The sequence below is a fragment of the Notolepis coatsorum genome, assembly GCF_963971535.1.
Source record: "Notolepis coatsorum genome assembly, chromosome: 2".
NCBI classification, from domain to species: Eukaryota; Metazoa; Chordata; class Actinopteri; order Aulopiformes; family Paralepididae; genus Notolepis; species Notolepis coatsorum.
This window is the reverse complement of record NC_140166.1, coordinates 31,296,850-31,311,154: the sequence shown is the minus strand read 5'-3', so window position 1 is coordinate 31,311,154 and position 14,305 is coordinate 31,296,850. Positions and strand designations below refer to the sequence as shown.

Here is a 14,305-nt window from a genome sequence, read left to right as displayed (position 1 = left end):
GTGGTCCAAGTCGTGTTTAGACTGGCAGTTGACATGTCACTGAACCCCCCCCACCTCTGGTGACCACAGTACCAGTTACCCTGGATAGTAGTCCTTTGTGCTCTTTCTGTTCAGTGCAAAGGTGACTTCATGACTCAACTTTTAATACTAGCCTCAATAAAGTCTGCAAATATTACTCAAACTCCAGAAAACACTCAAGGTTCTATAATCATATGCAGACCTATCCTGTTTTAATCCGGTCAATTCAAAAGCATCCGGGCCCTAGGTAATCTGGGAAATAAGGCCTACGCGATTCAGACCAATGGGAATATTGTGGTGGTTTGTCCTCAAATACCATACAACTGTGTCATTCCCAAGCTGTGTCATTCCCAAACTGTGTCATTCTCAAGCTTTCATTCCCAAGATGTGTCATTCCCAAACTGTGTCGCTCCCAAGCTGTGTCATTCCCAAACTGTGTCATTCCCAAACTGTGTCGCTCCCAAACTGTGTCATTCCCAAACTGTGTCATTCCCAAACTGTGTCATTCCCAAGCTGTATCATTCCCAAGCTGTATCATTCCCAAACTGTGTCATTCCCAAACTGTGTCATTCCCAAGATGTGTCATTCCCAAACTGTGTCATCCCCACAGCTATAGGGCTAAATAGACCCGTTCGCTGTTTACAAACATACCCTGTTCGAGCCAATCAGCAATACCAACTGAGTCACATGACTAAGTTGCCCTCTACCTGCGCGAGCTGCTGCGCTAAAATACGGCGGGGCAAATCAGCATGGCTGAGTGTGTGAGTCTTTCACCTTTTACATATCTAGCATTGGCATGGATTGATTGTTTAGATCGCTAACATGACAAACAAATGCAAATATATTGTAGTCTGCCCCGTTGTTCTGACCAGGATCCTTTCTGCCTCTGGTCTGCACGCGCATGTTTGTCATGACGTGGTCGGTGAACAGGTCTTGGTGCGCTCAGCTGAGAATCTGCTCCATCTGCAACTGGAGGGCAGGCAGGGGCATTTCGGGGCTGACTTTCCTCTTCTGCTCAAGGCCGTACTTCTGCCCTGCCCCCTGCCATAATTCTGCCCTGCCTGAGGCCATACTTCTGCCCTGCCCAAGGCCATACTTCTGCCCTGCCCAAGGCCATACTTCTGCCCTGCCTGAGGCCATACTTCTGCCCTGCCTGAGGCCATACTTCTGCCCTGCCTGAGGCCATACTTCTGCCCGGCCCAAGGCCATACTTCTGCCCTGCCTGAGGCGATACTTCTGCCCTGCCCGAGGCCATACTTCTGCCCTGCCTGAGGCCATACTTCTGCCCTGCCTGAGGCCATACTTCTGCCCTGCCCCCTGCCCAAGGCCATACTTCTGCCCTGCCCGAGGCGATACTTCTGCCCTGCCCGAGGCCATACTTCTGCCCTGCCTGAGGCCATACTTCTGCCCTGCCCCCTGCCCGAGGCCATACTTTGAGAGAGTCTCGAAGGCCTCGTAACAAGGAGTAATTCATCCAAAAAACAAAACAATACACAATATTATTCAAGCAGACTGGCCTTTAGAACGGTGTCAGTGGGTCAGTAAGCTGTGTGTTGTTGTGTTCTAGGCTGTACTGTATACAGTGCGCTGCAGGAAAAGCCAGCAGTCACTCAGGATAAATGATGTGCTGTTTCAGGGCCCTCTGGACGCTGACCTACACTGCGGTCCAGCCCTGTGGAACATCTCCATCGGATGCTTCCAATCATCTGACCTCACTGTGCTTTGTTTGGTTTATGCATGCACACACCCGCAGTGCAAACATAAACACTCACACACACACGCTACACACACTGGAAGTATAGAGAGAGCACCATTGCAAATCCTAATTATTAAGCACATGACCCATTCATCTATTCATACTCTTTCATTGCCTTGCGCTATGCCCCTGCCCCCTGGCTATAACCCCCCCCCCCCCCCTCCCCCCCAAAAAAGAGGACAAATATTCAGCGCGTGATGCATTAACTCTGAGGTCCACAGCACAGAGTTTCCCACTGTTTCAACCCCATGAAAGGAGCTCTTGTCCCCCCATCCAGGAGGAGCCTAGAGAAGGGTCCCCTGGCTCCTCCAGGCCCTTTGATGATCTGCTGTGACTGACTGCGGTAAACGCTGGCTCCGGAGGACCCCTGCCATGTCCCCGGGGACTCCCGGGGTTTGGGAGCCGCAGGAGGATGAAGGACAGTAGAGGTGGAGAGGAGCTCTTCTTTAATAAACTCTTTTTCCAACACATTGTCACGTAGAATAAGATGATCAGTATGAGAGTGTTTCGGTATAGCTACATGTATCACTTTTTATTTCAAAGAAGTAAATGAAAGAACACCTATTTAACAACCATACACCAATGGAGATAGCTAACAAACAAAACCACAACAGACAAATATACCGTACAGTTGGTAATGTTTCTGCAGCGTGTCAAGGCCCTTCTGATGCACTGCAAGCCTATAGGAACAGGCACAGGCCGGTCACATAGAAAAGATATGTTTGGTTTTTTTTGCTCACTTAAACATTGACACTTTATAATCAACACAACATTATGGTTTCAGGTATAAAGCATCCTTTTCAACAGTGGTATCGTGGTAGTTAAGACACATACTGTACAATCCCTCGGGTAATGCGCTGCTTTTCCTATGGAAGAAAACCATAACAATTGGGAAGGAAACAGACGGGTACAGATTTCCTGCGTCGCCATTAATGCCATATAATCACACTCTGCGTCATGCAGTCACGTGTCATACAAACAATAACATCAACAGAGAACAATTACAAAGCCAATGTAAACTTTACAGGATGGAAGTACTCATGCGTCGAGTGCTTTAGAGCCCGGAATCATATAAAGCAAATACAACGGTTCATACACACACACGGTATAAAAAAAAAACAGAGGAGCAAAAAAAGGTCATATAAGCACAGCTTACAAACATGTACATATAAAAACGACTTCACAGGTAGAAAATGTACAAAAACAAAGTAAAGTTTAAAAGAAAAGAAAAATAAACTGGCTGTACCTTGATCAAATAAAAAAAGGGCACAAAAATGATTATCTCAAATTAGCTGTGAATCTGAAAGTCGTAATCTTCAGCACTTAAAGTGGAGCCACTGGCACTTAATACTGTTGCATACATGTCTTTATCCTGCACTGTAAAACATCCTGTTATCTCACATTGTTGTTTCCAGTAGCCTCACTGCATTGGCTCTTTTTTTTTGTTTGTTGAATCAACTGAATAGGACCGAGCGAATCCGAATTGCCAAGTTGATTTAACTCTAGAAAGCCAATGCACCAAGGTCACTTGAAAAACGACATAACTTTACACTTTTTATTTTTTTATTTTTTACAGTGTATGTCAATGGCCTTTGTAAAGATTTTGGTTATATTGCTATCCTCCATTATTCATAGTTCATATTTTGTATGGGTGCCGCATAGAAAAAAGAAGCTATAAACCGATTGGTGTAATGAAGACCTTGTCCTCTTCACCTTGAGAGATATATGAAACCGAATAGGACAAATATGTCTTTAAGCTCATTATTCAGAGCTCAAGTTGGCAAAAACCCTTGCAGAAGAACATGCTATCTGTAGGCTAAACTGATCCACAGGTGAGGCATATTTCAACATTCCAGGCACGTGTACCATTTAGTGGTAATGATTCATACCCTCTTGATTGAACACAATGAAACATAACTAAAGCACATTAGACACATCAAGAGTAACCTGTTAGCTTCGGTCCTTCACTCCTCGAGGGACAAACCTTCAAAATGTGCATCTGTAGCTCAGATACTTCACACAAGTCCCCTGTTGACTCCAACACATAATATGAATAAGAATTACTCGTATGAATGTAAGTTTATCCTCTTACATACTATTGCTAACTAAATCAGAGAAGGAAAACAATTGACAGCAACCTTTTTAGCGTGCTTGTCAGACAAGATAATTAACTGGCCTGTTCGCTGACCTGAGGAGGAAGCGAACTAACAGACGATGGCATCACGATGTCACCAAATGCCTCTGATCTATAATGTTGGATAAAATATCCTTTCTATATTATCAGGAAAATCCACGATGTTGCAGTGTTAAGTAAGACAATTTAAAGTGCTTAATGCTAGGGATGCACCGATACCGAAGGCTAAAATAGAAGACAATTTCCCAGATACTAAAATCCGATACCAACCCGTGTGTAACATAGACCACCGCAACACTTCCGGTATTCTGAAATCATGTGGGAGAGAGCGGGGGGTTGACAATTAATGAATGTGGATGAGAGCCTTGACATTAAGTGGTTGTAGCTACGGTGGGGATGCGGGAGACATGATTCAATAGACCTTTATACGGATTGAGTCTCACGGTGAGACCAGTCCCAAGTCAATCGGCACTTTCACGGCCGAGCTATAGTCACTTTTCCGCACCTACTCCCGAACTCTGCATGCTCAGATTGATGAACCTAGATCTCTGGACAATCCAGAGAGACTCCGTGGGCAATCTGCGCATGCAGAGTTTGGGAGTAGGTGCGTAAAAGTGACTATAGCTTGGCTGAGAAAGTCGACTTGGGACTGGTCTCTCCATGTTCAGGAGACTCAGGCGTATAAAAGTATATTGGATCATGTCTCCCGCACCCGCACAGCCATAGCTATAACCACTTAATGTCAAGGCTCTCATCCACATTCATTAATTTGGATTAAGAGCTCAATGTAACGCGGAAGTGCAGTGGTCTATCAACGCATAATGACTTGATTTGCAGCATTTTTTACACATAGAAGCATGTTAGATCTCTCTAATGAAGACACATGTATTATATATGTCAATCCTTTTGGTCAAATGACCCCAAACCGTTGGTTTGATTCTACAATGGATCGTATCAGTAATTTGTATCGGACGATACTGACAGTTTAGTAGTCAGGTACTAAATCAGGTATTGGTGCATCCCTACGTTACAGTAAGCATGACATACAGTGATCCCATAGCCTAGTTTAGGATTTGTGTTTGTGTTGTGGTTTAACTGACTGTATGAATAACAAGAGCATATTCTGGTGATTTGGTGCCAGCAGAGAGGCAGAAAAGAGGACTGCAACAGCTTGTTTGCACAAAGATCAAGGAACTTGTTTGATCTTCATTGATCTATGTCTGATGAAATTGCAGGAAAAAGTACACTTTTTAAATCCAGAAAATCCAAGAATTCTACTAAGAAATTCCTCGACATCAAAAATTAAACACACTGTGAACTACAAGCATGAAACAGTCTGATGGAGTAGTTCCTAGAGGACTCGTGACTTTGAGAGTGTAGTTTAGCTAAAAAGAAGGAGACAAAATGAAAAGAATAATGACTTCTGAAAAACAAAAACAAATATTTTTTTTCACAAAGATGAAGGTGTTTCGATCTTCAACAAAACACATCAAACATTGTAGTGCTCAAGTGCCCTTTCTAAAAAAAATAATTATGCAATATTTCAGCAAAGAAAAGCCCTGAAGTTAAAAATAAGGACCTGGAGAGGCTCAAGGTGACTTAAGGCACTGTTTGGTAGTGCGGCAGTGAAAGGGTTAAGACACTGTTCTTAGGCAAATGGTGTTTGCTCTGCAATTGTGACCTCATAGCAACCAGAGCGGGGGGCGGGACGTAGCAAGAAATCCTTTGAGGACTTGACTTTCCTGTATAACTTTTAGTACCTTGGTAGAAACCTCACATGAACTGCTTTTGCTATTTCTCATACACCTGGACAACGATTCATCCATAAATATAGTGGTGGACATAGAGGGAAAGAGATGAATCAACTATAGTAAGATGTCTGTGTCCCACTGTCAAAACCCTCAGGGCGGAAGTTCTCCCAGTTATGTCCGGCCTGGCCACAGGTTGAGTTGGGAAATTGATACGTTGTTGTTATACAAAAGAGGATTTTAAGAAATGTAATACTACGTGGCATGGAGTTCATTATGCTACGACTCACCAATACAACTCAACAGAAACCACAGTTCAGAGAAAAGTTTCACTTACTTTCTAGTACTGGTCCCCGAGACACAGCACTTTCACTCACCCCGAGAGAAAAAAGAAAAGCATTAATTCCTTGGTCGAAAAACCACTTGGTTCACCCTCCAAGAACGTCATTGTCATCCTTTGGAAATTCATTAAAAACCTGGGTATTTGTCTTTAAAAAAAATGAAAATTCTATTTCACTATCTGTGGTGGCATGATGGCTGTCTTTGGCTGGGGAGTCTTACTGTCCGATGTGTCCAAGGTCCCCTCCTTGCCCTTCTTCCTGGGTGGCTTTTTTATGGGAGTCTTCTTTGGCACAGGATCCACGGTGGAGTCCCCTGCCCTCGAGCCGTTCAAGTCCTGCTTTTCCGGGCTCCTGGCTTCAGGGGCCCCTGGGTCTGTCGTGACGGGGGCCACTGGCTTCTGTAGGCTGCTGGAACTGGGCAACAGGGGCTTGCTGGCAGCGGAAGGGGTCCGCTTGGTCTTCTGCGGAGGGGTGGGCTTCTCGCGGGTAATCTTCGGCGTGGACAGACCGTTCGTCTTCATCAGGCCCGTCCCCTCGTTCCTGTTGATGCTCTGGGTCTTCTCTTTAAGCTGAGCAGCTAGGAGTGCGGCAGCCTCCGAGTTCATATGGGGATGGATGACCTTGGGACTCTTGGGTGGCTCTCTGGGAGTCTCCTTGGGGGCGTCAGAGCCCTTCTTGTCCGACGTGTAGCTGTGGAAGCTGCTGATCTTCTTCAGGGCGTTCTGCACCACGCCGTTGATGTGCTCCATGTGACCGGGGCTGCTCTGTTCCTCCCCTGACTTGCTGCCCCGCTGAGGCTTGTGTTTGCTGGGGGAGCCGTTGGCTTCTGTACCCTTCCCCTCCTGGCTCTTGTGCTGCTCGCGGCTCCTCTCCTTCACTTGCTCCTTCATCCTCTGCCGCTCCTCGCTCTTGGCCGAGCCGTCGCTGGAGCTCCTCTTCTTCTCCTTGGGCACCACGAGCACCTTCATCCCTCCCTGGCCCTGCTGCTCCTGGGACCCCGCGGTATTGTTGGCGTGGATCCAGGACACCTTGGGTTTGGTGGACGGGTCCGGTGGGCGTGGCTTGGGCTTGCCGGGGGAAGGAGGTGGCCTGCCGTTGCGTTTAGCCTCCGGGGTTGGGGTGCCAGCCCCGTCCCCGCCGCCTTCTTCCTCCTTGGAGTTTTTGGATAGGCGTGCGATGCGGGCGTACAGGGCCCCGATGGCAGACTCAGAGCCGCTGGTGGAGCCCTCGCTGTCCGAGGACTTGAGAAGGGGCTGCTCGCTGCCCTCTGGTTTGGTGACACTGGTGTCTTTCAGGGATGTGTACTCCCCTGCGTCCTCCTCACTGGGGACGGCCGCTGACCTCTCTGCCACAGGGCTGGGGCTGCTCTTCTCCTTGCTCTCGTTCACAGACTCTGTGGAACAAAGTGGCATCGGACATGTATTATTCAGTGAAGAAAGTAATAATGTGGTCCTGTATAGCTCGATGGGAGTGGTTGGCTGTGAGCAAGGCACTAACTTGGCCAGGGTTACGGGTTAGATTCCCCCTGGGGCCACCAATACTGAGAAAATGTATGCAGCCAATCCTTTGTAAAGGGTTTTTTGTAGTACTAGCACTAGAAAAGTGCTATAAAAATGCAGCCATTCAACATTAATGAAAAGAAAATCATTTTGTCACTTTTATTGTAGCAGCTTTGCTCCCAAGCGTAGTAATTTCATATCCACTGTTTGGAAGCACTGGATCACCTCAGGAGAGAAAACACTGTTCATTTGATGCAGCGTTTTCAATGCCACTGAAATCTAATATTAATAGATCTTTTTAAAGAAACCTTGACAGGCCAAAACTTTGCAGAACTGAAACTGATGGAAAGGGTGTTTCCACCTAACTTCAAGGGGGTGAGTCATACTTTGGACATGTTCCATATGCTGACATGACCATTCCATTTCCTGTTTGTGCGCTGACATCCAGAGAGGAATAAGGAGCTGGGACTAGATTATATATGATAAGCAACAAACTATCTCTCCTAATGACATTGGCAGAAGTCACAGCATAGTCATATTGGGGGGGGCTTTATGTGTGTCTCTATGTGTGTGTGTGTGTGTGCATATCTGCTTGTGTACATGTGTGTGTGTGTGTGTGCATGTGTTTCTCTGTATCCGTGTATGTGTGTGCATATCTGCTTGTGTATGTGTGTGTGTGCGTATCTGTATCCGTGTGTGTGTGCATCTGCTTGTGTACCAACTGTTTCGCCTGTTTTATTGCAACACTACTATCACCGACATCTAAAAAGGGAGATCCCCCCTTGAATGGCCCTTCTAAGGTTTTAGTGAGTTTTTCCTTACCTTCACGTGGGGTATGTCTGGGAGTGTTATTTATAAAAAAAAAAATTGGACTTAACGGTGTTTTTGCTTTGTTCTTGATTTACTGTGATGTTTCTTCTTGACTTGTTTAAAGAAGACGTGTCTGGCCCATGGGGACATTAACGTGTTGTCGGGCCTTACAAATACATTTGATTTAAATTTGATTTATGTGTGTGTGTGCGCGCGTGTGTGTATCTGTGTGTCTATATCCACGTGTATGTGTATTTGTGGGCAAACATTCCTGATAATTAAAGGACTCTATGTAACATCAACCCATCCACATGCACACACTCACTTTAACCTCTTAACCTCTTAAGCCCGGAGCCCTATTTTCTAAAATACATACCTAAGTAAATGGAATATTGCTCCACTTCTACAAGGTCCATTTGCATGTTCTTGGTATCTGGGACATCTATGGACCTCAGTGAATGTATTCTCAGTGTCAAAAATATTGTGTCTATTACTAGGCTTGCTTAAATTGTGATGAAACAAAGGAGAATATGAATTATGATTGTTCTTTGCATATTTGACATATTTGGGGGCAGCGGTGGCCTAATGGTTAGAGAAGCGTGTTTGTGACCGGAAGTTCGCCGGTTCGATCCCCGGGACCGGCAGGAAAAATCTGCCACTGAAGTGCCCTTGAGCAAGGCACTTAACCCCCAACTGCTCCAGTGGAGTTGCTCAGTGGCCAATGGTGTCAGACTGTGGTTGTACTGGGCAGCTCCCAGGTGTGAATGGAACTGTGTGAATGTGAAGCAGGGCGTAGCTGAAAAAGAGCATCTGTGCTCAGCGAACCTACCCTGGGTAAATAAAAGGTTAAACAATTAAACAGAAGGTTTTAGATACACTACTGAATCCCCCCCTCCGGACCAATACTATTTGAAATATTATTATAGAATATAGAATAGCAGGCTTATAAATTACCTTATTATAGCCAATTCACACGTTTATGGATTGTGCCAAATCTTATCTTTCAAATGCCAGAGTTAAATTTGGATTTATTATCACCAGGCGTGCAAAGAACAGATAATGAAATCTACTGTATGTACACTAGGTTTCTTATTCCTGCCAGAGTGCCGCCATTTTGAAACTGATTTCAAATATACTGATTTCAAATCTGATTGTGGCTAAATGCTCAAAATATGGGAGACAATATATGCCAATAACAGTTTTGTGGTATATTATCCTGAGTAATAAGAGATATTAAAAAAATTCATACAGAACCCATTTGCTTTTTTTGACCTAGAGGCCTCTGTGAAGTGTATTTCTGAGAAATTCCAACGCTTATTGAAAGCTCTGGATGTCCTCTTCAAAATGTCCGCAAAAAACTACAATTACCGACGGTAAATTCTTCAAAATGGCGGACTTTTGCAATCAAAACAACAGAAAAACTCAAATCTATCTAATAACACTTTAACCTATTGGTAAACTAACGTATTGATGATAATATACATTATAACTGCTGTTGTGACATGGCTATGATGTTTATTCTAAAAATAACTATAATTATGTCAGACAGTCTGGAGCGGTTGATTTATGATGTGATGTCATTTTGAGACTGGTACCGGTCCCGTCGGGCTTAACACATTAACTGCCACGTAGTTTGCCCCTCTCATACCACTCTCTGCCACCACTCTAAGCCTATGGAGATGTTCACCTTATTTGCAGGACTATAACTTTTTAAATTGTATTGCTAAATTGACATTACTATGGCCCATTCAACATCGATTATCTATCGTTCAGGATGTAGGAACGTTATACTTTTTCATTCATAGATTCATACGAAAATACCGTCTAGAATATAAATATGTTTTTATCGTTTTCTGCAGTAATTCCTAGAAGGTGAGTTATAGGCATAAACGCATATATAGATTATCAACTGCCGTTTGTTGCCGATACACGATATATAAAAAATGTCAACTGTACATGATCCTAAACGTTATGACTCATCATGCGTGGATGAACGGGGGGGGGGGGGGGGGGCGTTTATAATTCCGTGATCGTCAGTAAATGCTTTATGTAGTATGGGTGATATATTGATCAGAGAGGTTTGCATTAATAATAATAAACAATCACGCTGAAAGTAACGTTACTGTCCTCTTACCGTTCGCCGATGAGACTGGAGGAAAAAGATCCCACTTATTTGACGTGGATCGACTAGATCCATTTCCGGTTTGTATGGCGCAATAAACGGCAAAATCATATCGATTATTGAGTTATGGCAGTGATCCATATACACGGATGTGTGTCTAGAGTCCCGCAACAATGTGACTGCCGGACGCATTTCCCAGATGCACGGAGATCACCAAAGATCCATTTCCGGTTGTAACTCGCCCGATCATCCACCAGTATTGAATTCCATGGTATTGAAGCGTTGCACGGTTGTGCCGAGTCCCACTGTCTCAGCCGAGGCTGGGTGAGGGAATTATGAATACCATGGCGAAAAAATTAAATATGATCTCAATAACGTCGTACGCCGTGGAATGGCGGAATTCGCATGACCTTGAAACCCGTCGTAAGCCGTTTTTGGCGGTGGATGTGTTAAGAGGTTAAGCCCGACGGGTCCGGTACCGGACCCAAAATGACATCACGTCATAAATCAATGTCTACAGACTGTATGAATATAAGTAGCATTTTTCTTTCAAATGTATCCAAGAGTAACGACCCTAACCATGTCACAGAAGCAGTCATAGTGTATATTTTCAACAATACATTTGTTTACCAATAGTCTAAAGTGTTATTAGTGAGATTTTAGTTTATGGAATGACTTCATAATTTAATATCCGCCATTTTGAATTTGCATCGCATCGCAGATTATAGTCATATGAGGAGAGGGCATCCAGAGCTATCAATGAGCATTGCAATTTCTAAACGATTCTAGCTTCCTGCAAGCAAATGACTTGTGTATGACATTTAATTTTCTTTTTTGGGGGGATTATCTATCACAAAACTGAACGTTATTAGCATAGATTGGAGCACAGTTAGTGTCTACCTTCTGTGAATGTTTAGTAACAATCCGCGTTGCAATCCGATCCAAAATGGCTGAGCCATATCCATTATAAGAATAGAACTGTACATACAGTAGATTTCATTCACCGTTCTTGCTGCACGCCTGGAGATACTAAATCCAAATTGAACTTTCAAATTGGCATTTGAGGGGCGGCTGGGTGGCGCAGCGGAGATTGCGCTCGTCACCAATGCAAGAGATTCCGGTCTCGAATCCCGGTGTCAGCATTGCCTCCGGCTTGGGCCAGTCGTCATACTATCTCAATTGGCAGAGGTAGCGGGTGGAAGTCGATGGGTGGGGATTGGACGTTGTGGACAGCAACTCCTACAGGTCGGTTGGGGGACGCCTGCACAGCAGAGACAGGAAGTAGCGGGGGTAGTGTGAGCCTCCCATGCGTTACACCTCGCCACTGAGAGTCCTCGCTGTCTGGTGAATAGATGCGACAGGCTGCCCCCTCGTGTACCGGAGGGGACACGTGATGCAAGGCTTCTATCCTCCCTACGACCGACCAGTGGGAGGCATAGTCGAGCAACGTTCAAGACAGGGGAGGGGAGAATTGGAAATATACGAAATTGGGGATGGGAGAAAAATAAGGAGAAAAAGTGGATACAAAAAATAATAATTGGCATTTGAAAGTGGAGATTTCACCCGATCCATAGATGTGCGAGTTTGCTATAATAAGGTAATTTATAGGCCTGGTATTCTATATTCTATAATAATATTTCAAATTGCATGAGGGGCAGATGGCAGAATTCAGTACTGTATCTACAAAACATTCTTCCCTTTATTCATTTGCTTAGATTTTTTGTACACATGATCTCAAGAAGGTTCTGAACGAGCACAGTGGCACAGTTCTTCATGTGTGGTCATTTTTAGTATGGTGTTATTCACTGTCAAAGAAGCAAAGAAAAATCATAATTTATATTCTCCTTTGTCCATTTACTTAAGTATGTATTTTTTGATGGATTTTCAGAAAATAGGGGTAGGGCTTAACACATACTCACCTTAACACTCACTTTTGACTTTTTAAACACTTTAACACTACATCATATGTATCTATTTATGAAAGAGATTTGCACTACATCCATACCTCATTTACATTTAGCATCTTTCCTTTACATTTTTTTGTTTTTGTACCTCATTGTCTGCATTTTGTACCTCGTTGTCTGCATTTTTACTTCATTGTACTTTAGCTTGTATATTGTATATTGTATAGTGTTGGGACTTATTCCTATTTTTTACTGTATGAAGCACATTCTCAGGGACTCATACAGAACCAAGCATTTCACTGTAAGTAATGTACATGTACTTTATACGTGACAAATAAAAGCAAACGTGAAACTTTAAACTGGAAACTAAAGTGTTTTTCCCCTCTTCTTCTTCTGTTTGCGACGACTCACCTTCGTGGGGCACGCAGTACACAGGGCCGTCGTCGCCCCCACTCTCGAAGGAGGAGAAGGACTCTTGCGATGACCAGGAGGAGGGGGAGGGCTGCTCGGCCACTGGGGGCGGCTTGATGAAGCTGCAGTTGAAGGCGTTCTCCGGGTCGTGGTGGGCTACTGGGAGGAGGGGAGGAGGGGGGGTACACAGAGGGCAGAGAGTAAACAGTGAAGCCCATGGGTCAGTCAGAGGGTATTATACTACGTTACAAGAACAACAGTCTTCTCTCGCACCCCACGACATCCAAGATGATGTGTAGAGAGTGTTGGTTTAGCACAGGCTGAGTTAAAAGGGGGAGAGAGAAGAAAAAAAGGTTAAGACTCTTTTCCAATAGTTTTACGAGGAAGTTGAGTGTTTTTCACTCACATTTTGGAACAATGTTTTGTCACATTCTGGAGTATTTACTTCAGTAACATTCGTGGGGAATGAAAACAAACTGAACGTGATTTATTTTTTTGTTTGTTTATCTTGCGCTGAATACTCTCCCTAAACTCTACAGTATGTAGGTCAGGAGTCTCTTCTGTCTCCCTCTCTCCCTCCCTCGCTCCCGCCCTCCCCCTCTTTCCGTCTCTCACTTCCTCCTCCTGAGACGCTGTATTCTGCTGACCTCTCAGTCTTGGGACAGCTGTGGTTTGAGAGGGACGTCTGCAGCCGCTGGTCTGTACCGCTCTAGCCTGACATGTACTTCTCTAGCCTGACATGTACCTCTCTAGCCTGACGAGTACCTCTCTAGCCTGACGAGTACTACTCTAGCCTGACGAGTACCGCTCTAGCCTGACATGTACCTCTCTAGCCTGACGAGTACTACTCTAGCCTGACGAGTACCGCTCTAGCCTGACATGTACCTCTCTAGCCTGACGAGTACTACTCTAGCCTGACGAGTACTACTCTAGCCTGACATGTACCTCTCTAGCCTGACGAGTACTACTCTAGCCTGACGAGTACTACTCTAGCCTGACGAGTACTACTCTAGCCTGACATGTACCTCTCTAGCCTGACGAGTACTACTCTAGCCTGACGAGTACTACTCTAGCCTGACGAGTACTACTCTAGCCTGACATGTACCTCTCTAGCCTGACGAGTACTACTCTAGCCTGACATGTACCTCTCTAGCCTGACGAGTACTACTCTAGCCTGACATGTACCTCTCTAGCCTGACGAGTACTACTCTAGCCTGACATGTACCTCTCTAGCCTGACGAGTACTACTCTAGCATGACGAGTACCTCTCTAGCCTGACGAGTACCTCTCTAGCCTGACGAGTACCTCTCTAGCCTGACGTGTACCTCTCTAGCCTGACGAGTACCTCTCTAGCCTGACGAGTACCTCTCTAGCCTGACGTGTACCGCTCTAGCCTGACATGTACCTCTCTAGCCTGACGAGTACTACTCTAGCCTGACGAGTACCACTCTAGCCTGACGAGTACTGCTCTAGCCTGACGAGTACTGCTCTAGCCTGACGAGTACTACTCTAGCCTGACGAGTACTGCTCTAGCCTGACGAGTACTGCTCTAGCCTGACGAG

At 45.0% G+C, this 14,305-nt stretch overlaps 1 protein-coding gene across 4 annotated transcripts in view; it reads right to left on the bottom strand.

Annotated features, from left to right (window-relative positions):
* Positions 1 to 2,285: 2,285 nt before the first annotated feature.
* scarf2 (scavenger receptor class F, member 2) overlaps positions 2,286 to 14,305 on the bottom strand; it is an 88,736-nt gene continuing 76,716 nt past the window's right edge. For 3 of the 4 annotated variants that reach the window (XM_084308929.1, XM_084308931.1, XM_084308932.1), the window contains 2 exons: positions 12,744 to 12,902; positions 2,286 to 7,390 (listed from right to left, as the gene is read on the bottom strand). In XM_084308929.1, coding sequence (XP_084165055.1) covers positions 6,165 to 7,390; positions 12,744 to 12,902 — 1,385 coding nt within the window. In that variant the 3' untranslated portion in view covers positions 2,286 to 6,164. The remainder of the gene's footprint in view (positions 7,391 to 12,743; positions 12,903 to 14,305) is intronic. The other variant, XM_084308930.1, reaches the window with a different exon arrangement.